General features: G+C 43.2%; 2 protein-coding genes across 2 annotated transcripts; one reads left to right on the top strand and one right to left on the bottom strand.

Annotated features, from left to right (window-relative positions):
- Nucleotides 1-6: 6 nt before the first annotated feature.
- On the bottom strand, nucleotides 7-19,583 carry setd2 (SET domain containing 2, histone lysine methyltransferase). The gene is given in 23 exon segments (XM_034612139.1): nucleotides 7-1,780; nucleotides 2,574-2,675; nucleotides 2,859-2,933; nucleotides 4,248-4,359; nucleotides 4,439-4,575; nucleotides 5,815-5,940; nucleotides 6,138-6,936; nucleotides 7,039-7,375; nucleotides 7,448-7,496; nucleotides 7,614-8,708; nucleotides 8,801-8,929; nucleotides 9,044-9,178; nucleotides 9,711-9,843; nucleotides 10,019-10,116; nucleotides 10,218-10,295; nucleotides 10,411-10,534; nucleotides 10,795-10,923; nucleotides 11,480-11,611; nucleotides 11,737-13,336; nucleotides 13,339-15,700; nucleotides 15,822-15,843; nucleotides 17,332-17,453; nucleotides 18,900-19,583. Coding segments are annotated over 22 exon segments (7,965 nt in total). The 5' UTR covers nucleotides 17,361-17,453; nucleotides 18,900-19,583; the 3' UTR covers nucleotides 7-1,618.
- A 53-nt stretch (nucleotides 19,584-19,636) lies between these two features.
- Nucleotides 19,637-24,780, top strand: rbm12bb (RNA binding motif protein 12Bb). The gene is made up of 2 exons (XM_034612141.1): nucleotides 19,637-19,767; nucleotides 22,453-24,780. Exon 2 carries the CDS (start codon nucleotides 22,475-22,477, stop codon nucleotides 24,365-24,367), a length of 1,893 nt encoding a protein of 630 aa, XP_034468032.1. The 5' UTR covers nucleotides 19,637-19,767; nucleotides 22,453-22,474; the 3' UTR covers nucleotides 24,368-24,780.
- Nucleotides 24,781-24,885: the final 105 nt, after the last annotated feature.

The following is a 24,885-nucleotide window of genomic DNA, read 5'->3' as shown; positions in this document are numbered from 1 at the left end:
AGGGAAGGGGCTATAATTTTACAAAAAGAGTTTATTATCTTTTAAAATGTTTGTACACTCAGTATGACAATGTGCTTACACAATACTTACAGTAGAGTAGGGTGAAACTTACTTTGTACATAGAAAAATAACAAGAGAAAGAAAACACGGGGAATCACCCCCCCACCACTGAAATAAAATAAAGGGCTGTGAGTCAGTGGGGTCCAAAGTTTGACAGAGTGATGTGGTCACTGCATCAGGAGGGCTGAGCTGGTGAGGATGGGTGGGCTCACTGCGCTCCCTGACCCTACTCTCCTGTGTACAGCTTTGGTAATTTTACACATTATTTACACTTGCAACCATGAAATGATAGTCCTTTTACAAAGTGTCTGCTTATTTAAACATTCCCAAAACTATTATTCAATATATTCACATATAAAGCAATGTACATATGTTGAAACCTTGTTTAATGCATTTTAATAGGCTGCAACAAACTGGTAACCTAATGCTAGTGAGGCTAAACTTGACCACTGTAAAACGTTTGGAAATTAATCAGTGTCAAACTCGGACCAACAGTGATAAAAAAGAACCGGAACACACAAGATGTTTAGAAAACTGTTAAAACTGCAAAGATTCAACCTTCGGCATAACTCCTATGAGAAGAGGAAACAAGTCGGGAAAGGAGTTGGACAGGAAATGAGGGAAAATTGACAGACAGTTAAACAGCACACCACACATTGCATTCAAACCCTGCTCCCATTATTATACATAAATTGATAAAAGACTTGGAAATATGAATCTCTAACCCTTTAAACAACCTGCTAGTCACGGCCTGATCTGTGAAAGTAAAAGCTCATCCTGGTAAGGGCACAGTACTCGAAGCAGGAGACATGGAAAATGTAGGAATTTCCGTAAGGACACCGCTCTGACCTCAGCCGACATCATGCATTCATGTAACAACACAGGCTCCAGAATCGTATGGTTAAGAAGGCAGGGTTTGAGGAGTGGAGGCTTGGACCTCCACAGCCCAGTTAAAAGCAGCACCAGATACAGAGCCAGTGGCAGGGAAGGGGGCTGTGTTGTGCACAATGAAACAGGAGGCTGGGGGTGGGTGGGCAAGAACTGGACAGTTCTGTCATTGAACCATTTTGGAAAAAGCGGAAAGTAACAAAGAAATTTGATATACATGATAACAAAGCTGATTCCATTGAGTCATCCTCATTCAGGGCTGGAAGAGTTTAAAAAGTGGAATTGAGGTGATCATCTCGAGAACATTTAAGAGCCACAAATGGAGAAAAAAAAACAAATGCTTAAAACCAAACAGTCAGTGAGAACATGAGTCTCTGTAGCACCCCTCAGTGTTGTCCTTTGAGAACACTGCACCTCGAGTCTCGGCTCGTTTGGCAGCACTCGAGTCTCTGACAGTCTCCATTATTGGGGGGGGCCCCCGCCCCCTGATCCATGGGGCCCTGGACAGCTCCACGGACAGCAGGTGCAATTCTTAGTCATAAATACAGCTAAGAAACTACTTCACCATTCAGGCTGGCCAGGTCTTACATGAAGGAGTGAGTGGAAAGGCAAATCTGTGCTTCTCCTGTGTTAACGCAGAGCATTAGTGTAGCAGCTCTTTCCTCTGAGGCTAGTACACCTCTGTGTCCTCCTTGGGCCTGTACACAGGGCCGAACCTCTGCATGTACTTCTTGATGTACTCCTTGGTCTTGTGCTTCACATTCTCATTACACTCAAGGTCCTCAGGGTTGTTGCAAGCTTTCAGCTCTTTATTCATAACTCCGTGAGTTAGCTGGAAGATCGGAAACAAAGAAAGACTTAGACATGTTTCTTATCAAAAGACTACAGTGAATTGGAGGAATTCTGGAGGAAACCCTGCAGAGAAAGTGACAAATATTCCTAGGTCTGTCCATTTATTCGGATCCACACAAAAATGTGATGTGTTTGTTCCTGACCCATATGGCATCCTTCCACCAAGTTTCGTTGTAGTCTGTCCAATAGCTTTTTGTAATTCTGCTAACTTAAAGACAGACAAACAAAACAAAAACATAACCTCCTTGGTGGAAGTCGATATAAATGTAAAAGTGGTTGGATTGTTAACTCTCTATTATTGACTATGCCCTTGAATATTTGACACAATAAAACATAATCTCTAACACAGATCGTCTTTCTGTTTATTGTTTCCAGGTCCTCAGAGACTACTCCTCATATGCACAATCCATGGACCCACTGGGAACCATAGAAAAAAAAGCCCTTTGAAGAGATGAAGTCTGTTCCAAGGAGCTTTTATAAAGGAATGAGTAAAACCAAAGAGAGGCAGATAATAGTTTACATGTACAATATGTTTCGAGTCTCTTGCAGAGGCAGAGCACAAAAACATTTGGCTGGGGAAAATAAATCGTGGGAGCTCAACTATTTAGTTCTGGTTTGAGGGAAACTTTGAAAACTTTTCCTTTTAAGTGAAAAGCTGACCAATACTTCCATTGTGCTTTGGCCACGTAGAGGCCAACAGAAGGTTAAGAGCTTCTCTGGGATTAATGGAAATGCTAACCACTTGTATAAACATCTTCATCGTTTCATCGTACCTTTCTAGCCAGGTGTTTGAAGTCTTCCGTGTTAATGATACGTCCCAATTTGCAGTCTGGCTTCCGAAAGGGATTTAAACACTGCACGATGAACATGGACATCTGAATAACACACACACACACACAAATGAGACAAGTAAAGAGAAGAAGATGTCAAAACAGATTATAACTTGCTTGGGTGGACAGTCACTGCATGATAGGCAAAGGTGTAGAGGTCTAGAAAATCGAAACATCTGAAGTTAAATAACATCACTGGGGAAACTGTTGGCAGAGGATCTGACTCACGTCTTTGCGAAATGTCTCTTTACTCTTTTTAGCCAGTTCACTCGAAGTGTCAGCTTCAGCCGTCTTTGTGGAGAACTGTGACAACATAGAAGCAGAGAGAAATCATTTGATTAAAATGCCTGTTTGGAAATATATTTTTTTTGGGCTCGGCTTTGAAATTGTAACTTGTCGCCAAGAAAATCCCAACCGATTCCACTTTCATTTAGAGAAAGTGGACGACAGCCTTGATGTGTCATACATGCAACCCAGCAGTCATTTTCTTTAACCATTACACCAACATGGGAGGCTCCACCCGTGTACCAGCTCACTCAAACATGGCGGCTGGCTGCAGAACAGGAGCTATCAAGGTCAGTGGGGTATCAAAAAGCACCTGCTCACCAGCCACTTGACAGAAAGCAGGGATATCCTGCCAGGATGCTCCCTCTCAGGCCTCAGCCTTCAACAACAAAGGCAGGCAGGCAACAGCTGACTGGCTACACCCACAACAAAGTGGTGAGGATCAAAAGCACAAAGAATTCTCTCTCACACACACACACACACACACACACACACACACACACACACACACACACACACACACACACACACACACACACACACACACACACACACACACACACACACACACACACACACACACACACACACACACACACACACACACAGAACAGCGGACATGTGCAGAGCAGCATGTGCCGTCGTTTTAAATGCTCAACATGGACACCACCACTGTCTAAACACATGCTGGGAAATGGTCCATGACCTTGTCGCTGGCAAGAAACTTTGCATAAAAAAATGGATATTTCCATTTCAGTTTTGAAGTTTTTTTTTCATACATCTTTTTAAGACACATGTGAAAAGGGACACTTGCGTAGTTAAGAAACCACATATAAATGAATGCTAGGTCCACCAGATGGCTTTCGTTAAACTCAAAGTGAGGATAAAAATGAAGCGGGAAAACAAACGAGGCAGAGGAAGAGGAGATGAGCAGAGCCACCCCTCCCTGCACAGCCTACAGGCAAAGGACAGACAGTCAAGCAGGGGGAGGGGTGGGCACATTCTCTCTTCAAATCTCAAACCCAGATTCTAATGAGCCCTTTTGCGAGGAGGAGGAGGAGGAGTCACAGGCGAGAATGTAACACTCTCTGAACATGGTGTTGGGCTGATGGGTTTTCATTTTTCTTCCCTCAAGACACAGCTGAAAGTAATCACTGGTGCAGCATCTTCAATTACCTCAAGGAACAAACACTATAATTATGTTTTGCATTCAAGCGCAAACGTTCTGAGAACCAAACAAGAAAAAGATGATTCTTCACCATCGTCAAATGAGGGAATGTGGTGTTCACCATTTTGGTTGATTTAAAGACGAAAACTCAGCTCAAATCTCACCTTGGAAGGATTCTCGTCGTAGGTCGGAGTTCCCAGGTCCATCTCAGATTCATGGTCCACACTAGTGGTGTCGCTACTCCCGTCCCAGGATGGAGGGTCCCACTGTGTTTGCCTGAGGAAGTGATAGAAATACATGAAGGGCCTTTCTAGAGGTTCAAACACACACTACATCGACATCATGCCGTACCAACCTTGTGGCAATGTGGTAGTAGTAGATCTTTCCTTCAGGGTCCCGGGCCACTTTCCAGTTGGGAGGTAGGACGATAGTTTTGGGTTTGGGGGGAGAGGGTGGAGGAAGATCTATCACATTGTTGGGTACAATCATTTCCTAGAGAGAAGAAGAAGTGCCAAAAATATGTATCAGAAGTAAATTCACGAAGCTTCAATTACAAGTACAGTGGAAACCGGATATAGTGATGAAAGATAAAGTGATCAACCGTTTATCTGCATCAAAAAGCTTGGGACAGAATCATTCCCATACAAATACTGTTTAAATAATTTGGTTATAGAACTCAAGTAATTTGCTTACAGTGTTCATTGTGTTTTTTCATACTTGTTTGGACCATAAAAAAAAGTTATGTTTTACAGTTATTACCGGCTCTGTCAGTAATTTACTGCTCCTCTCTGTGTCTCTATCATTCGTGCTGCCAACCGAATGGAGCGCGCCCCACCATCTCCTCCTGCTGCTCTCCAAACATGGTTTACGTTTACAAATTCTGTTGCTTTTACCCCAGTCCGGGTTTACACATGTGTCCGATAACACTGTTTGTGTGTGTGAGAGTGCGAGTGTCGGTGGGAGAGACGAGCTGAATTATGAATGAATGCAAGCACGCACAGCTATGAAGAAAGATTTGACACTGAAGAAAAGTATCGCTCATTATGTGGTGATATACTCGTGTTCGCAATCTGACATTGTCCTTATCTTAAAATCCACTGTTATCTTTCCCTCAAGTTCTGGGACTCTCATCAAGCAGTTATTGTAATCATCCTCTTAAGAGATCATTTTGGCCCCGGACAAACGTGATCACTATAAGTGGTTTCCACTGTACCTGCAAGGTTTTGCAGGGATTATAAAAAAAACAACACACAAATTATAACCTTCATGTTTGATCATTTTAGTTTAAATACAAATGTGAATATGATTTGGATTTCTATCTACAAACAGGACCCACTGAGCTTGTTCCTTTATCTATTCCATCATAAAAGGTGCCTTGTCATTGTGTGAGACAGGACTTGTTGAGAGATAATCTAGATGTGTACTACCCCCTTGTGGCCACACTGAGACAGAAGTTTACCACGGCAGCTTATGTTATTGAATTTGCAAAGACCCATTGAAACTTCCTACAAAATTGATTTAGCTTTAAAACAATTATAATTATTTTTTTATAAAGATACCCCATGCTGCTAAAAACACAGATAAAACCATTTCAGACAACAATTTTGAAATGTCCCTTATTGTGTTTTGCCCCAATTATCATGTTTCAACTGGGGACAGAATGATAAAGTTTACATGTGCAATAATAGATAAACTGTTTTTAAGGACCTTTAAGGAATAGGTATGTGTTACCTGCTGCACAGTTTGGGATGTGACGATGGTGGTGACGGTGCCTCCCTGCTGCACCACCACTCCCTGTTGATGGGCAGGATACACGGACTGGCCATGAAGGTAGCTGGTTGTGGGTTCAGTGTACGCCTTCACAAACACAAAGTACAATCAGATCACACAGGTCCTGCAGATGATCCAAAAATCTTTTGAGAAGAGTCAAGTGCACTAGGTTGTAGGAGTTAATACAAATGAAAAACTTTAACAAAATTTAAAATGCAAAAATAGAGATACACAAAGAGAGAGACCTCGGGAACTATTTATTTCTTTAGTATGAGGGGCCCTACCTGTATGACTGGAGTGTTAGCCTGTGGGTAGGCGCTGGGGATGCTGTAGATGGTTTGGCATGGCTGGCCCTGGTAATAGATAGCTGTCTGTGTCTGGGCCTGTGCAGGAGCTGTGGCATACTGCTGTGCTGGCTGGGTCTGCACGGTCACTGCTTGCTGAGTGGTGGGGTCCCAAAGAGTGGTGTAGCTCTGCTGGCTCTGCACTTGAGGGGCTGCCGGGGCCGGTACAGAGAGGACAGCTACACCTCCATCCTGGGTTGCTACAGTTGGCTGGGCATACTGCTGGGGGGTTCCAGTGGTGAGGTTGGCGGTGGTGATGTGCTGAGAGAGATTTGAGACTGGAGTGGCTTGGGAAGTGGAGGATGGAGAGGTAAGACCCAGCTCTGAGACAAGAAGCTGAGGAGGTTCCTCTTCATAGTTCAGGGCGGGTTCGACTGGAGGGGTAGGGAGCAGTACCTTGCCTGCGTTGGGGTTGGTGGGATCCACAAAGGTCTGGATGGGATATCCAGGAGGGTAGGTAATGAAGCCAGGGCTAGAGGCATAAACTAGAGTAGGGTCATAAGCCATAGTCTGCTGCTGCTGCTGCTGTAACTGCTGCTGCTGTAACTGCTGCTGCTGCTGCTGTTGTTGTTGTTGTTGCTGTTGTTGCTGTTGTAACTGCTGCTGCTGCTGCTGTTTCTGGGCTTCCCGCTGAGCAACCTCCTGCTCAAACAGTTTTCTACGTTCCTCTGTGGACAACTTGTTGCGCTCCTTACCACCAACTCCCCTTGGTGTCTTGTTGCTGTTTGATGGATCAAACCTTTAAGAAATTAGAGCAAAGACAGTTGAATGACAAAATTATAATACGATGCAGGTATACAAAGGTAAAATTCAGTGTTCCCTCAGTGATGAGAATTCGTACCGTTCCTCAGTGCGCCTGCTGCTTCTTTCGTAGGATGAGGGTGGTGGAGATGCCGAGCGTCTCCTCCGTCTCTCAGAGCTTCGGGGAGTTTTCTCAGAGGCTCGATCACGGTCCCGATCACGATCACGCTCTCGATCGCGATCCCTGTCCCAGTCTCGATCTCTGTCACGGTCTCGATCTCTGTCTCGGTCCCTGTCTCTGTCTCGCTCTCGATCTCTGTCTCGGTCATAATCTCTCTCTCTGTCGCGTTCTCTCTCCTTCTCCCGCTCCCTTTCACGTTCTCGGCTACCAGAGGGGGTGCGCGGTGTCAACGCTGTGTCTCGATCTCGGCTACGATCTGTGAGAAAATCTGATTTAGCCGAAACCATAGGAAATTCTATACCAGAAAATCAGCATTGGACTAACTTACCATTTGCTTCCTTTTCCACCTGACTCTTCTTTGGTATTCTGTACACCTCCTGAAAGGACAAGCACAACTTTGACATCAACCATCAAACTACAACCACATACAAACAGATAACTAACAGAAGAGGTGTAATACTTCACATTTTACTGCATGTTTAACATCGTCTTACCTTTAGATCCTTCCAGCTCTCCAGAAGCCTGGTAGCCATGCCGCAAATGTCCAAAGCAGTGAGCTGCGGTTCTTGACTTCTCTCACTCTCTACATCTGAGACACCTTCCTCTTCATCCTGAGAAGGAGTTCCTATCACTGATGGGTCCACGGGGGCTGCTGTGACCTCAGAGGGCATAGTGGCTTCTGGGATCTCAGCGCTTGGGAGAGCATCAGTGGTAGATTCACCAGCTTGAGCATCATTGCCAAGAGGTTTTTCAGCCTCTTGTGTCTCTGTCTGAGGTTCCATCTGCTCTAAAGGCTGCTCAGATGGGAGATCAGTAACTTCTGTTTTGATGGGATGACTTTCTGGCTCAGGAATTTTTATTGCAGACTGGTCACTTTCCAGTTCAGCCTTTTCTGTCACTGCCAGACTGGTCAGCTCAACCACATGTTCCTGTTCCTCACTAGTCTCCTTTGACTCTGTCTGAAGTTCATCCTTCTGAATCTCAATTGTGTCCTCTTTCATCTCAATGTCCTTCTTCTCCAAATCCAACTCTTCTCCAACTTCTTTTACCTCCTCAATTTGAGCTTGGTCCTGGGTGCTTGAACTCATTGCTGCCTCTTCCTCTTTTTCCTCTTTCTCCTCTTTCTCCTCTTTGACCTCCTTCTCTGTCTCCTCCGTTGCATCTTTTGTTGGATCTACAGCTTCAAACACTGGGTCTGCCTTCAACTGTTTGCTTTCAGGAAGTCCTGCTTGCGAGGATTCATCTTCTTCCTCATCGTCGTCATCGTCATCCTCCTCCTTCCCATCAGAAGCTTTGCTGGCGTCAGAGAGTGCACTGTCCAGACTGTTTTCACTGATGATTTTAAGGCGGCGGAACACAGCAGGTTTGGTGGCGTCAGCGTCCAACTCTGGTCCCATTTTGGTGGAGGACCCATCGGGAGTGTTGAGGGGTGTTTGAGCACGGGAGGTGTTCTCACTGGAGTAGCCATCCATCTCCGCAGGGTGAAGGATACTTTTTGTCTGGGCCCATCGCTGAATGAAGGTCAGGACTCTGCTCTCCTCTAACATGTTTTTAGTTGAGATGGGAAGCACACCAAGGGTCTTCATAATCTGTCAACAACATAAATTATCGGTAATCAAACGGGAGATCTCTGTATATACGACTTTATCGCTCTTAATGCTAAATCAATTCAATATCTCACCTCTAACTGCAGCTTGACGTTATTGGCACTGTTGCCTTTAGCTTCAGAAAGCTCCACCATGAAGATCCACAGCAAAGACAATCCATGATGGTCCAAGAACTGCTTCAGGCATGATGGGTTTTGAGTATCCTGTACAACACAAACATATTAACTACAGCAAATGATAATAACAACTAATATCTCAACGCATACAAAAATTGAATGTGTTTTTATGAAGCTAGTCATTAATGACTGAAGTCCTACTCGTATGAGCTTGAGACAGATGAGTTTCTGCTCCATGGTTTCCACTCGGACCATTAGTCTGCAGAGAGACACCACCTGTTTCTCATCATACAGGCCTTCTCCGTTCTCCAGTAACGCCTCCAGCTCCTCATCCACCTGTGGAAGGAGAATGTCTGGTTATTGTTAAGAATATTGTTAACATATTTGCCCGAGGAGACATTTAGGTGTGTAATAATACAATTTACTACTAATATCATTACGGTAATTGAGTAATGGTAATGGAATGGTATGATAAGCCGATTAATACATTACTGCCATTGTTATTAGCAAGGTTTAACTTCATTTCCATTATTTGCAGCAATTAAACAGTCAATATGTCATTATATTCCAAGAAAGTCTGTCATCATAGGAAAAAAATCGAAAAATCTAAAAAGTTACTAGTCTTTAGTAGCTCGTAAAGTGCATTAGTAAACTATTTTTAATCCTGAAAAATGAATTATTTTGTTTTAACAATACTTATTTTTGCATTACATGGCTTAGTCCAACTCCCAAACAAACTTGACAACACCCATGTCAGTTTACATAAGAGTGGAGCATTTCTTTCCCCTCTAAAATAATTATAACTATCAGAGGGCTGTCAAACAGATAATGAACAGAGATACTTTCAGAACTGAAAGTAAGAACTGACCGTGGTGAGAGCACTCTTTCGACTGCGGTCTTTCTTCATCTTCCCGCCAGCTGCTCGAACGCTAACTCTGTTCTCTCCGCCCAGGAAGCCTCTGCAGCTGGGTGCTCCACAGAAGCATTTCTGTGCCTCTTTGCTGAAGGGTTAAATAAAATGTGAGAATTGTTACATGAAATTAAAGATAAAATCCCCAGTTTAACGTGTTGAATAACAACTCTTCATGACACTATCCAATATGTTTTTTTTTTCACACATGCAACAAATGCATAGAGTACAAAATACAAGCGTGGAGAAAAAATTAAAAAAAATACCCGTATCTCTGGAACTGATAATCAAATGTCAGCTCAGTTCCTACAGGGACAGCCTTGGTGGTGAAGAACCCGACCCTAAGTTGACCATTGACAGTCCACTAAAATGGAGCAAAAAGAAATATATCATCAAGAGGAATTCAGCTTTCAGCACGGTAACCTGAACATGTATAGTCACATAGTTTTCATTTGACCACTGTACCTTTTGGGTCTCACAGTTTGGTTCGCAGCTATGGTTCATAAACCGAGAGCAGTTACCCTTCAGTGTTGCGTCAATGATCTGAGGAGACAAAATACAATGTCAAGTGCTTCTGCCAGGCACTTTACCGGAATCCTTATACCCGACTGCAATTTAAATATTAACATTATTTGCAATATGTCAAATAATCTCTTACCTCATTATTTTTTAGAGACATGAAGTAGTAATGGATGTTCTTATTGCGAGCGTATTCTTTCACTCTAGTTTTAAACTCCTTGTGGTCCAACACCTCACCGCAGTATTCCAGTACAAAGGTGTTTCTGAGATAGCAATAAAAACAAACAGGTTTTACAATCATCTGTTTTTCAACCAAACATTTTTTTAAATCTTTAACGTGCTCAAATGGTGCATGTTTTGTATTGGAATGCAATTATGACTTTAAAACACAAAAGGTGGAATCAGTAAAAATACTTTAACGATGTGGCCTAAAGTATGTAAACTGTTTCTGAACACTATTTAAATTAAATGGTAGAAAACTATTCATAAACAAATTTCTGCATTGAAAGCGTAATTGGCTCACGGAATCAAGTCTTTGGCTGCCCGCAGTCCCCAGCCTTTGTCTTCTGTGAGGATAACCTCAAAGTCTGCATGTTGTCTCATCTGAAAGCGTCGATTAGAGCAGTAGCCTCCATTCAGGCACCGAGATGAGCTGAAAAGAAAATAAAGTTTAAAAAAATGTTAACGTCCGGCTCCTGGCGATTTTTAACAAATTTGGCTTAGCTGTTGACAGAATTTAGATGGTAAACCACATGATTTAGACAGACTTGTCTAGTTTTAATAAGAGCACCATGTAGATTGCTTAAGCTAGATAGATATAAAAATAGATACTGTATTAATCCCCAACGGAAATTTAGGCATCCAGTAGTTGAGAAAGAAAAGCAGCACAAAGGAATACAAAAGGGGAACATGAGAATGAAAATAAATAGTCTAACTCTTAAAGATAAGAAAGAATATAAAAAAACAAGAGTAACAAACATAAACAAGAGAAAAGAGCATAATAAGCCAAATATATAAACATACAAATACATAAAATCATTCTGTACACTTGTGCAAGCAACATAAATAACTTGTCAGGGTCTCAAAATGATTTGATAATCCTTTTAGTACTAAGAACTAAGTGAGTGTTTCTTGAATTTCCAGGGTTTTCTAACCTAAAAACCCTCTTGCATGTTGTGGCACAGCTTTATCAGTCATAATCAACTTACCACTCAATCATCAGCAGCCGGTTCAAACAGTCTTCCCCACATGCGAATGCTCCCCTCGAGCGCTCCTCTCTGGGCAACACTGGGCACTCACACTGCATCCTCTTGATATCGCGATGAGATTTGCTCTTCTTTCTGCAAATAACATTTACAAACTTTTAAATCTTGAACCTTAAATCAATAAAAATGTTTTACCATGAGGTTAGTCATTTCTTGGAGAAAGTTGGATATTGTGTCTATCAGGCTGGACAACAGCTTACCTCTCAGTCAAGTACATGTTCTCCTCAATCAAGTCGAAGTATGGGGGCATCTTTTTAGACCTGGAATGATCTCTCCATTTATTGGAATCTCGAAAGTCCTGCAGCATGAGTGATGGACGGAGCACCTCAGCTTTCACAGGAGTTTCCTTCGGGGTGTCAGTGTCTCCATGACGCTCCCGTTTGCCTGCAGGCCCAGCCTCGGCCTCGTTGTCCGAATCTGACTCGATCTCTGGACGCCTTTTCTTGGGAGGCCCTCGACCCCTGTGGGGTCTGAAGTTGTCTTCTCTCGGGGGATCGGGCACAACAGAGCCTCTGCTATTGCTACTTATTTCATGACCCTGTACAAAGCATGATGACCCTGTGGTGTTAGGTCCACTCCATTCAACAACTGATTTACTAAGATTTGATGATTTATCCCCACTGTACTCGTCATGGTCATTAGTTAGGGAATCGGGATGGATTTCACTTGCAGGATCCTGATAATGTTCATGTGCATGGAGGTAGAGTTTTCTGCAAGTTTGCATGTTTGGAGACTGATGGTTCCAGGCGACAGCACTCTGCCTGTGCTCCTGTTCCTTAGGAAAGCTTCCTGTCAATTTAGTGTTCAGTAGCTGTGGCTCATGACTGCTATCGGGTTGCTGGTATGTACTACTTGGCTGCTCTGATTGCGAAAAATCCCAACATACGAGTCCACTCTTGTCATTTATATGGGCGTACATATGATCACCTACAACAGGGGGTATCTGCACTGGCTCGCAATGTCTGGAAGTATCGTGGCTGTGGGCAGAATCTGTGGCACTTCCATGGGCAATGATATGACCAGCAGTGTAAGGCAGGGCGCTGACGGTGCTGGACCCCTCAGACTGACTGGTGCTGTCAATCATATTGCTCTGGGACTGGCACCACATACGGCTGCTGGTTGAATCATTTGCACCAGCAGATGGATCACCAAATAGAGTAGGAAGACTCCCCTGGCTTTGTTGAAAGCGGACATGGTTTGGGACTTCGTGCATATTCACATCAGGTGCTATATGATCATTGTGCAGGTCTGAAATATTCATAGGACTGTAAGATGCTCCTGCGTCCTGTGCATCCATTGTTAGGGAAGAATTCTTTGGCACCACCACCACAGAGTGCAATCGTTTTATGGCCTCGCCACAATCTGAGTCATACTCCGAGTTGTCGCTGTCACTGGCCTCACTCAGTCCTCCCAGTGCATCCTGATGAAGTGATGTTCTCTTAGTCATTTTGCATTTTTGATCGCTATCCTTCGACTGCTCATCAGGATCGTTTCCGTTCCAGTTCTTAATCTCCGCAGCTGCATCAACCTGTGATGTATTATTTACCCGCAGACGCTCATCTCTCAGTTTTAAGTCACAGTGGTCAATGCTGGTGCTGGCTTGTGAAGGCTCACTTTGGTCTTTGTTTTTACCGGTCACTGATGCGTTGCCTGAGCCAACCTCCTGCTTAGAGATCTTAGTCTGCTTTACCGGTGTGGAATGTGTTTCAGCTTCCTGTTGAATATTATCTTTAACCTCAGGGTCTTGTTGGTTACTGTCTTTAGAAAACTCTATTTTTTTGACAGAGAATACTTTTTCACAGTTTGTTTACTCTCTGCACCGACGGTCCTCTGGGAGTTATCACTCTCTGAGGTGTCCTGCCCCACAATATCCCACCGGGACTTTTTAGTTGCGCTGCTCTTTTTAACAGTGTCCATACTTTGCTGTCCACACGTCAGCTGGGTCTCAGATTCTAGACACGATGACTCCTGTTTGAGAAGGACGCTGGAGTCAGACTGCTCATCGACTGTATTCAGCTCAACAGTCTCTGCTTCAAGCTGGACATCATGTGCCACAGGTATATCCGCTGTACAGGGTAAGGACTGTGGCCCTGATGAACAGTCCATGACTTCCGTGTCCTGGCTGCACACTACACTGTCATTACCACTGCTTGAATCTAAGAACGCTGCACCAGAGTCCACATGTGGTCGATTGTTAACAGAAAGGCTATCGTTCACGTGGGTCAAGTTTTCCAGGGCAGCATTTACATACTTCAGGCTTTCACTTGAGGTTATAGCTGAGATATTATTATTCTCCACTTCAAGATCTGGTTTAGTTTCTTTTGCGCTTTTGGGTGATGAATCTTGCAAATCCTTTTCAGTACATGAAACCCTCTCCTCAACGTCCTGATTAGTGTGTTCACTTCCTTCCTGATCAGATTTTTCTTTTTTAACTTGAGAACAAATGTCTGTGGTGGTTGCACATGACGGTGCTTTGCCAGAGCTCTGAAAGATGACTTCTGATTGTCTATCATGTCCAGTGGTTTTCACTGACGATCTAGAGGGTGTCATCTGTTTGGAATCTGGCCAACTGGTTTTCTTTAGGGAGTTCTTACTTTTCTCATCTGAACTGGAGCTTTTGTCAGAGGCTTGTGATTTTCCCTTATGATCCGCATCAGAGTCACTGGAGCTGCTTTTTTGGAGTTTTTCATCATTTTGAGAGTGGGTATGCAGACTGTAAGATGAAGACTTGCTGTTGGTCTCTGCCTTGTGATGGCTGCTAGATTTACGGTAACTCGAGTTCGGATCAGGAGAGCACCTGCGCTGGGAATCAGAGTCAGATAATCGCTTTGAAGTCCTTTCAGACCTTGAGGATTGTGTTCTTTTATCCATCTCTGAAGAGTGAGGAGAATCGACAGACTTGTAGACTTTCTCAGATTTTGAGTAGGAAGATGATTTTAAATCTTTCTGTGAGCTTGAATGACCAGACGATCTACTCGAGTCACTAGTTCTTGTCCTCATCTTCCTGTGGTCATCCTCGGAGTCAGAGCTTTCTCGAGTTCTGTCAGTGCGAGAACGAGGGCTTCTTCTGTCTCTGCGGGGAGAACTCCTGTGTGATCTCCGGTCCGAATCGTGATAGTATGATCTCTCAGGGCGCGATCCTCTGTCTCCTCTGGACCTTTCTGATCTGGAGTGAGATGAACTAGTTCGAGATCCTCGTGATCGAGACCGTGACCTAGACCTGGACCTCCTGCGATCTTTGTCCGATCGAGCTGATCGTGATGATGTATGTCTCGAATCGCGGTCTGATTTGGAGTAACTTGAAGACCTTTCATGATTCTCTGGGCGCTTCAAAGAACTTCTTTCCTTTTCCTCTACATGTGAACCAGAGGAAGACTTTTTTACCTCTTTGCTTCTGCTGTCACAGTTTGTTTTACTTTTGGAGTCAACAGAAATGCGACTGGAAGACATCTGGACTGAATCTCCATCAGATTCTGAGCCAGGGGGAGCACTGTCGGACTGGGACCTGGTTTTCCTTTTGTTTACCTTATTATCCTGCTCAGTACTGCTAGAAGTCTCTGCATCTTTTCCTGAGGAAGCAGAAGGCGTCTTGAGGCTCAAGGTTGCCCTTGTCTCAGAAGCTTCAATGTGAGGATTCTCAGACGGGCAGACACTGATGATATTCTGAGGCTGGGGTGTTGGGAATTCAGTCTCACTTGCTAACTTTTGCAAAACCTGTGTTTCTGGTAAGTGCTGCTCCTCTGGCATAACCGGTGTCGAATTCTCTTCGTTCACAGTGGCACTGAGAATTTGCTTCTTGAAATGCATCTTTGCTAAGTCCGGTTTCGGTTTAGGGGCTGGGGAGACTGGTGTTTGAGGCGTCTCTTCTATTGATGTTGGCACCATGGGTGTCTGCTTTTGTTCAGTTTTGCTGTCTGGACTCTGCTCTCCTTTGTCTGAAGCAGTCTGGGGTTCGGCGGCCAACTTTTCAGGGCTGGTAGGAATGAAGAACAGACTGTTCAGTGGCTTCTTGGTCTGCGCGAAGCTGAAGGACACTTTCTGGCGACTCTGATCCTCTAGGTTGACCTTTGTCTTGGTCCCCTTAGGCAAGAAATGGTTCGACAGCATCACTCTGGGAGACAGGCTTTTGATTAGGGCTGCCTTGGATAGACCCTCAACCTTTACCTGCAATAATAGGAAGAAAAGAAAAAAATCACTGAAATGAGTTTTACAAAAAGATGAATTTAGAAAGTGTATAAATACAAAAGGTTACTAAAATGCTCATTATCCTTGTGTCAAAACTTACCGAGGCCCCACTCCCCTCCTCTCTGTTGTAAGGACATAAGGACACAATGGGAACATGAAAAAGAGGAAACACATAAAATAAATTTGCATGTAAGTTTGCCTTACATATAATATGAATGAACAAGCATCATGGTTTTCAAACATGCACTGTCAACCACAAACAAATATCTTTCCATGTACTGCCCCCTTTGAAAATTAGCATAGCCAGGATTTTTACACATTTAGCAGACACATTGCTTAGAATAACACTTGGATAACTGACTATTTAATTTAGTTCTGATGCCTTTTTTTTCTCGATGCTCACACTGTTACTCAAAACAATCGCTGATCTGTTGGAAACTTGGGGCACAGCCACATTGAGTAGATCTAATCCACCAGTGTCATCTGAATAAAAGCTGTAATACCTGCACAAGCAGAAATTGAGGTGTTTTTTTACCCTGGTACCAACACCTTTAAAACAGATCCTGAATATATGTGTTGTTTACCATGTTACATTAACTGTTCTATATTTCTGCTGAGTAAAGTCAAATGTTATGTTTACAGACTGGATTCGTTCTATTGTTAGTAACAAGTTCGTGACCAAAAAATTTGTTTGGGAAATTCTGTGCTGATGGGAGTTCAACTATTTTTGCACTTCTATGAAAATGTATCTTATGCAAATTGTATTCATATTACATAACTTGAGCAAGCGGAATTTAAAACACAAAGTAAACAAACACAAAAATAAGTGCAAACAAACTAAGAAACAAAACAGTATCTAGATGATCTACGAGGGTCCCTTAAACAAGGGTGGAAAATAACAAATCACGAAAAAAACTAAGAAGCGCAGATTTAAATATGCAAAAACATGATTTTTTCCCCCCCTCTTTTTGTCTTATTATAGTTGGCATGAAGTCCTTAGGGTTGACTCGATTTGGGTGCTAGGCAACAACTGGGTCATTTGATCCTTAAGGATTCAATTTTTTCGTCCTTCTTCCGTGTGACCTTCAAAACGGGACACTACTGCAGGGAAACTCAGTTACATAGTAAGGGCTATAACAAGCAGCCTACAATCAAGTTACGGATGGACTGGACCTGCTAAACAAAGAACACATAGGGCATTTCTCCCATATGCAAAACTGTTGTGCAAAATGTATCTGTTGCTACACTACATGTAACACAACCTTTCTCTGCACTGGGCAGACAAGAGTAGATAAACAGATAAAGGCTTGAGAAGACATGTTGTCTGATGTCTTATTGAAAAAAAGAACCCCTCTTTTTGCAGATGACACTAGTATTCCTGATCGTCAAATAATGACAGTGTATAAAAAATAATAAAATAATAACAGCGCCCCAGGCTTGGGATGACCTTGCAGCAATTTACTGTGAGATTGCAACAAGGAAGATGTGAACATACTGCATCCAAAACAATACACTATGTGGTAACCATGTTAAAATGATCTCCAAATTCATATCAAACTACACTTAACAAGATGAATACACGGTGAGGTGCATTTTGTGCTGTCTAATACCTGATCTCTGACCTGAGCAGAGTGTCCATTGAGAAACTCGTCTAGGATTAGTAGGCCTGAAGAGGCAGCTGGCCAAGAATAATCCAATTCAGAGAAATGAGCCCTCCAAAGTGACGGCACACCTGACAAAAAGAAAGATAGGGTTGCAATGACAGCTTACACCTAGTCTCTCAGGAAGCCTTCATTTTTACATCACCAGCATCTAAGGGATGTCCAACAAATGCAGAAATGTGTGTTTGTTGAATAGACTAAATTGATTTAACACTGTGCACACTGTACTTGAGCAAAATGAATGAATGAAAACATGTCAATGAGTCTGTGGGATCACATGCTTTCAGCAGTTGAATATTTGAATTTGTGCAGGCGTCTCTTCCTGAGATTCCTGTTATCTATCGTTGCAATGTGGCAGAGGGGCTTTTGCACGGGTCTGCTATGACACAAAGATTTCCACTATCCTCGTCTTGGCGGGCTGTTTATCTCGACTGCAGCCAACGTGACGTTGGCTGCATCACAGCAACATCGAAAAGGAAATGCTACATGCATCCACGGTTTCAAATTGTTCGATCGGGGGCAAAGAGAGATGAAAACAGAAGATGCAGAGCGAGAAAAGGAGACATGCATCTCATTGTGATGAATGTAAATCGAAAGCAAACGGTCAAGAGAACACAAGAGGGGTGTCTGCAGAATGAGGATTTGAGTGAAAGAACACGTCGACACTCGTGTGAAAACAAGATGCGAATCTTTAGAAGCAAATTGGGAAAGTGACTAAAGCATGGCCTGTGCGGGAGGAGTGGATGCAGCCAAAACATGGCCTTTAAATGAATGTTACTACCCACAGGGAAAACGAGTAGAGGATGTGCAGGAAACCCAAGGACTTACTTACATATGTTACCAGGACATGCTAACTCATCCCACTACATTACACGTGTAAGGAGTAAGAGGACAAGCAGCCACTCGACTGTGCCGTTGACCTATAAACACACATATATCAGATTAACCAGCTAAGCTAACTTGGGCAAGCTAACACTATCAGCGAGCTTCCGTGGGCCATCTTTACAGATAGCCACAGCTCGTGTTGAGCTTTGTAAAATTCGTGTTGTTAGTGTTGACTAGGAAACAATTCCATAATAGTAAATGTCAACGGTATTACAGTAACAGTGACTTAACGTGTTATTCAGCTGCAAACACTAAAACAAAGATGGCTAGCCGAGAGCTCCACTAGCCTCAGAAGCTAACGCTAGTTAGGCTAGCTAAGTGTAGTAACTAGCAGCGACAGGGCTAACTCTGGTGCTTGTAACTTATGTGTTGCTTATCGAGCTTTGATCTACACTGGATGTGTGTCAGTATTTTGTGCCGTCGGTTGGTCACTTTTCTGATTTGCGAATAAGCAGGAGCCGTTTGATATGCGTTTCCGTTTTGGGGAAATAATGGACCCGTACACTCGAGTCTGTGTGCACCCGGCATTACTAGCATGCTAGCTGGTGATGTTTTGTCTTGTGTGTAGTAAAATGCTCCCAACAGAATCAGCGTAAACCCGGGTAAAAACAATCGATTCCAGGGATACTCACTTTACGAAGTGCTTAAGGTCGCACGGTTCCCCCATCTCCGAAACCGCAGGTAACCGACCCTCCGGAAAAACATCAAGCGACGATGTGTGCCGACGTCAAATCCATACGGGGCTGTCGGAAATGATCGTCCGCTCAGTAGCTCCACTGTCGCTGCTGCAGCCTCAGCCTCCTCCGCCTGGGTCAGTGTTGGTGCTACAGCGCTAGCATGAGCTCACATAGCTAGCTAAGAGTTGGAGGACAGATGGATCACGACAACCAAGCCCCGGAAAGTATCTCAGCTGGACCGACCTATAAATTAAAATAAGCCCGGTAATGTGATCCGCTGCAGGGAGCGTGGACATGTCTTTTTGGGGAAACCTTTTATTCCACATGCATCCTCTCGGTGTGTCTCTTGGCTGTGGCTGCTGTGTTCAACAACATCACATGATGTGAGAGCACAGCTGGCGCGAACCCCGGACTACTACATTAAAAGGCATGCGGATAAAACCAAAACAGCAGCACAGTTATTGGACTTATTAGCATTGTTGTTAGCAGCCAGAGGCCAGTGTAACCAGCTGTTGTGTTTGGTGTGTAGGACTTTGACTGTGAGTGGATATTATGGCAGAATCCATTATTCCGTCAGACTGAGAAATCCTGTGAATCGTGTGACATGAAGTGTTTTGTTTGCTAGTTTAAACTTGTTCTGTACTAAGCTATTAGCCACACGTATACTCCGGCCCAGTAGGTGGCGGTACACATCTCTCGCGTCGCTCTGTAGCTTGCCGCTCGAGCGCTGCACAGACGAGGTCGACACGAAGCTGAACTTTTCTTGTCCTGATTGTTTTGATTATTCTCGATTTTTGCACGAGAATTCGCGGGTGTCAATTGTGTAAGTGAAGTCGTTGGTCAGGTGGATAAGTTGTGGTTTTATTCGTACAGAGAGAGATAATCCCGCTGACGCAGTCCAGTGTCGACTCGGACGAGCGAGGGGCCTTGCGGGCTACGAAGCTAACGTTAGCCGAGCTCGACATTTTGCGGAGAGTCGTATGAACAAGCCCCTTTACAGCGTCTGTGGCCTCTTTAGTGAATCGGTTGCATTTGAAAGGGGGAAATTGCGCCCATGGTTATCTCGGATAGTGTGTCTGTATTTATTTACTGCCCATTAGCTTCGTGTTTCAGTGATTGAATAACTGCGATAATAACGTCGACATGGTACATCTGTGTTGTTGATCTGTGTTTGACTAGAGTCGTGGGTACCTAAATCTGTTTTTACGACCACAATATGAGGGCATGTCTTCCTCGTGCGGAAATGAATGTCATGGTGTCCTCTGGAGTAATGGAGACGCGTGGGTGTGGGTACATACTGGCGAGGACCAGTTTGGGCTTCATATCTTCGGAGTGAGAACATGTTGGGAAAGTGGGGACAATCCTGGTGGTCCTAACTACGTGGATTGACAACCCGGAAGCCTAGGTGTTGTGCTTCTGATTTGCTGATTGGCTATTCATTGTTTTCCCCAGTGACAACATTAAAACTAGCTTATTTGCACAGGCTGCAAGCAGTCAGCTATCACCTTCCATGCCAGTGCTCAGTTAAGTTCATGTTGCAGTTACAACAAGCAAGCAAGAGGTGGTGTTATTTAGCTTCACGCGATGCCAGGATTTGTGGCACAGAACAATAGACAGACCACTCTGGTGTAGTATCGGACAGACATGTCTAGCCATGCTATATATCGAAATATCAAGTTGCATCGCTGTTTGATTTCACTATCTATTACCTCTGCCAAGGAAGTTTCCATCTATTTGTTGGTTTTAGGTAGCACCATTACTCAAAAACTACTGGATGGATTGCCATAACTTGGTGGAAGGATGTGGTATGGGTCAGGGAAGAACCCATTTCATTTTGGTGCAGTTTCAGATCATGGGGCAGACCCACCCTTTTTTTCCCCCACGTTCTTCAACGTTGCAAGATTGATTTCTTGGAGAATAATTCATGGATCTTTAGGGGACGGATATTTATGAGTGTGTGACGTTTGGTGCAGATCCAAATAAATATTTGGATCGAATGAATCTAAAAGTGGTTTCATAAGGGGACTGATGAGACTTGGTAGATATACACACTACTGAGTGAAGGACATCTACTTTTACGGTTTTATGGTTTCACTATTGAATCAACTCAAACTGAAATCTAATCGCATCATAGCTGAAACGCACTGGTTGTTATATTTAAAGTGTATCAGTTTGGGCCAGTGTGCCAAAGATTGCTGCTGAGGCAAAAAGACAGACAGGGCAAAGGCAAGAAAAGGGAATACTGCTGTTATTGGATTCACATAGTTTCTGGAATGAACAGATTGTAGTAGTGGTGCAAATTAAAAAGTATGCAGGTTTTGTTGAAAATGGATAGAAATTTAATATGAAATATATTTTAAATGGTGACATTTGGTTCTTTTTGGCTTGTATTTCTGGCTAGCGAATGTGGTGCTGTATTGGTTGAATTAAAGCAGGTGCCAATGGTGCTGATGCAACGGCTTGTATTATGTGAGGAAAACAGTTGTATTGTCCTTGATGTTGGTAGCTTTGCACCAGATGGAAGGACCATCTTCTTCCGAGCCTGCATTTCAAGACCTAATTCATAATGGATCAACAAGGCTGTCCCATTCTGAAGTGGATGCAATGGAGAAATACTCGTTCAACCCTGGTTTTACCGATCCCTAATTGGCTGAATAAGTGGAAGTACTTGGTGGTACTTTGTGAACTGTCATTGTGATGCGCATTACCTGGATGAAGGATTAATACTGGTCGGGGAGAGATGGGTCACAAACATAAAATGATGACTATGTTTGGTGCTCTTCAGGTTGTTGTGTTCTGGAAGGTGGCATGTTTTGTCATTTAGTCTTCTGAAGAAAAACTATCAGCTGTGTTTTATTAAAGAAGTTGCCTTTGAAATGTTTCAATTGCAGGATGCACATTTATATATTAAGTTGGATTTTATAGGATGGATTTCAAGAGTTTTTGCTTATTTTAGATAACATTGGGTTTTGTTTTTCCAGTGGTTGATTGATGAAAATGGTTTTGGCATATAGATAACTTTGAGACTTTTAATGGTTTATGTTCAGAGGTCAAAGTAAGAGTTGGACTGCATATTTAAATATAGTGTTGAAGCTGTGCTGTTCTTTTTGTTTTATAAATGGCTCAGCAATGATGTTGTGGGGGACTTGGTTTATACGTAGAGTAAATATAATTTGTTTGGAAATGGATGTGTTACTCATATTTTACCTAATTAGTCCAGCTAAGGGCAGATAGTTGATGTTGAGTATAACAGACTTTACTCTTGATTGTGAGTTGTGGTACATTAAACTGTAATAGTTAACTTTAACTATCTTAATTAAGCAGTTTTATGTTTTGCGGTGGCTATTGTGGACATGGGTATGAATGGTGTCACCATGTCTCTGATGACTTTTACCTCACATTGCTTTTCAGATTCATTGGTCTTCTGTTGGAATCCCAGGAAAAAGAGGCTGAGCTAAAGAAGCCCAGTAGTTGGCAATAATGCTATTTTATACCCTTCTGTCTGCAGGTGCTGTTATTTGTGCATCAGCATGGCAGTCGTCATCCGTTTACGAGGCCTGAGAGTCACAGCAGGTACTGAGGATATTCGCAAGTTCTTCACTGGCCTCAAAATTCCAGATGGAGGGGTGCATATAATTGGTGGGGAGCGAGGGGAAGCTTTCATTATCTTTGCTTCGGACGAAGATGCAAGAAGAGCCATGACACGGTCGGGGAATTGCATTAAGGATGCCCCTGTTGCACTACTACTCAGTAGTAAAGCAGAGATGCAGAGCATGCTTGAAAGAAGTGCAGAAAATGCGGAGCTGGATCAGAGGAGGCGATTTGAGGAGAATGCAAGACCTGCTAAAAGACCTTTTGGCCCTGAGGTGGGCAGGAGATCAGGTAGCCAATCAGGTCATTCCCCTTCTCCAAAGAATCAGAGGCCTTCAAACAGTAATGATGACTTCTCATGTGTCTTTCTTAAAGGATTGCCTTTCTCTGTGACTGAAAATGAAGTACGCGAATTTTTCAGTGATTTACTTGTTGATGACATAGTCTTGTTAAAAAATGAAAATGGCTCAAACAATGGGAGAGGGCTTGTCAAATTTGCAACAAGAGAGGATGCAAATGAAGGCCTGAAGAGGGACAGGAGATACATTGGGTCGAGGTATATTGAGATTTCCATGACAACAGCAAATGATTGGCATCGCACTACTGGCAGACCTCCAATGGTCGTCAATAGGAACAACTTTGAAAGGGAGAGATCACCCATTCGCAATCAGAGGAATCCACAAATCCATGCCCGGGCACAATCGCCTATGGCCCAGATGCTCATCGCTCCAGACGACGAGTACTGTGTGTTGTTGGACAATCTGTCCTTTACTGTGGAAAAAGAAGACATAAAAAAGCTCTTTCATCATACAAAGCTTGAGGATGACCAGATCCTACACTTGATGGACAATGAAGAAAGAAGAACTAGATCTTCGTTTGTGCTGTTCAAGAATCAGCGCGACTACTGCGAGGCCTTATCTCAAGAAAAAAGACTATTTTTCAATCGATGGGTTTATACCCGCCCAATCTCTAGAGAGAGCATGATCACCCTACTGGAATCTCACTGCATGGATGCCCGCCCCCCTGGAAACTCTGAACGGTTACAGGAAAGGCCTCCATCTTCCCCCAGTGATCATTATGAGTCTGAGAAACAATGTCTGTTTGTACGGAACATGCCACTAGATGTAAGGAAAGTTGAGATAATCGACTTCCTTTTTGGGTTTAATATCACAGAGGATAAGGTGTTCTTGCTGCTTGACCATGAGGGTGCTGGGGTCGGGAAGGCTTTGGTTCTTCTCCGTTCTGAGGCAGAGGCCACAAGGGCACTTTCTCTCAATGGACAACGCTTCCTTGGGTCAGAAGTTATACTGAAATGCATTTCACGCTCCCAGATGAAGCAGTTGGGTGTTGACCCAGCAATGGGGCAGGAGCCAGGACAGGAGCGGCTCTTGGGCAGGAGCAACGAGGCCTCCTACCACTCAGTTGACAAGTTCCCTGACCTAAGGATGTCTAATGACAGCAATATATCAATGAATAATGTACAGGTCCAGGGAGGATGTAATTATGAACCCTTTGCCGGGGGCTCTTGTGCTCCACAGGACAGGGGTAATGGCTTTCGTGGTGACTTTGGCCCCTCAATGCAGCCTATTGATGGTCCAACCTGTGTAAAGTTAGTCAACTTACCATTCCAAATCAGAAATGAAGAAATCTATGACTTCTGTTATGGATATAGCATCATACCTGGATCTGTGTCACTGCAGTATGACCAGAGTGGAAGACCTACAGGCACTGCGACTGTAGTATTCGAATCTCGTCCAGAGGCCGTAACAGCAGTGGAGGAACTGACTGGAAGACCAATAGGTCCAAGAAAAATAAAGCTTCTGTTTGTTTGAAAGTGATATTGCTTGTCAGGACACTGACGTGCCCTGTCAGTGTTGTTTGGACACGGCCCAATGTTGATTTCAACATAGTTGAAGTAAAATAAGCTGTTGCCATTGTCTTCTCTTTTTGATCGATAGCATGGGTTAATTGAACCAAATATAACTTGGCTTTATTTTCTAACAGCATTTTGTTTTCTTGTGTTTAGGCAATGTAGTCGACTTTTGACTAAATATTGATTTATCTTATAAAAAATATTTTTTGTTTCAATATTATTTTCAACACTGTTTGTTAAATGTGAGAATTTAATTCTACAGTAGTGGTTATTTTTTGTATGTATAAAAAAAATCTTTGAATTATTGTCAGATATCAAATTTTGCTTGCTGACCTCAACCTGTAAATAAAGTGATTCTGTGTTCATGATTAAGTTTGGACTTCAGTATTTGCATTTTATTAAAAAATCATTCTTAGAGCAAAAATCTTAAAATAAAATCAAGAAGAGGATGACTGTCCACTTTGAGGATCCATGATG

This window comes from Hippoglossus hippoglossus, chromosome 16 (assembly GCF_009819705.1).
Source record: "Hippoglossus hippoglossus isolate fHipHip1 chromosome 16, fHipHip1.pri, whole genome shotgun sequence".
Taxonomy (NCBI): Eukaryota; Metazoa; Chordata; class Actinopteri; order Pleuronectiformes; family Pleuronectidae; genus Hippoglossus; species Hippoglossus hippoglossus.
This window is presented reverse-complemented; position numbering and strand designations above follow the sequence as displayed.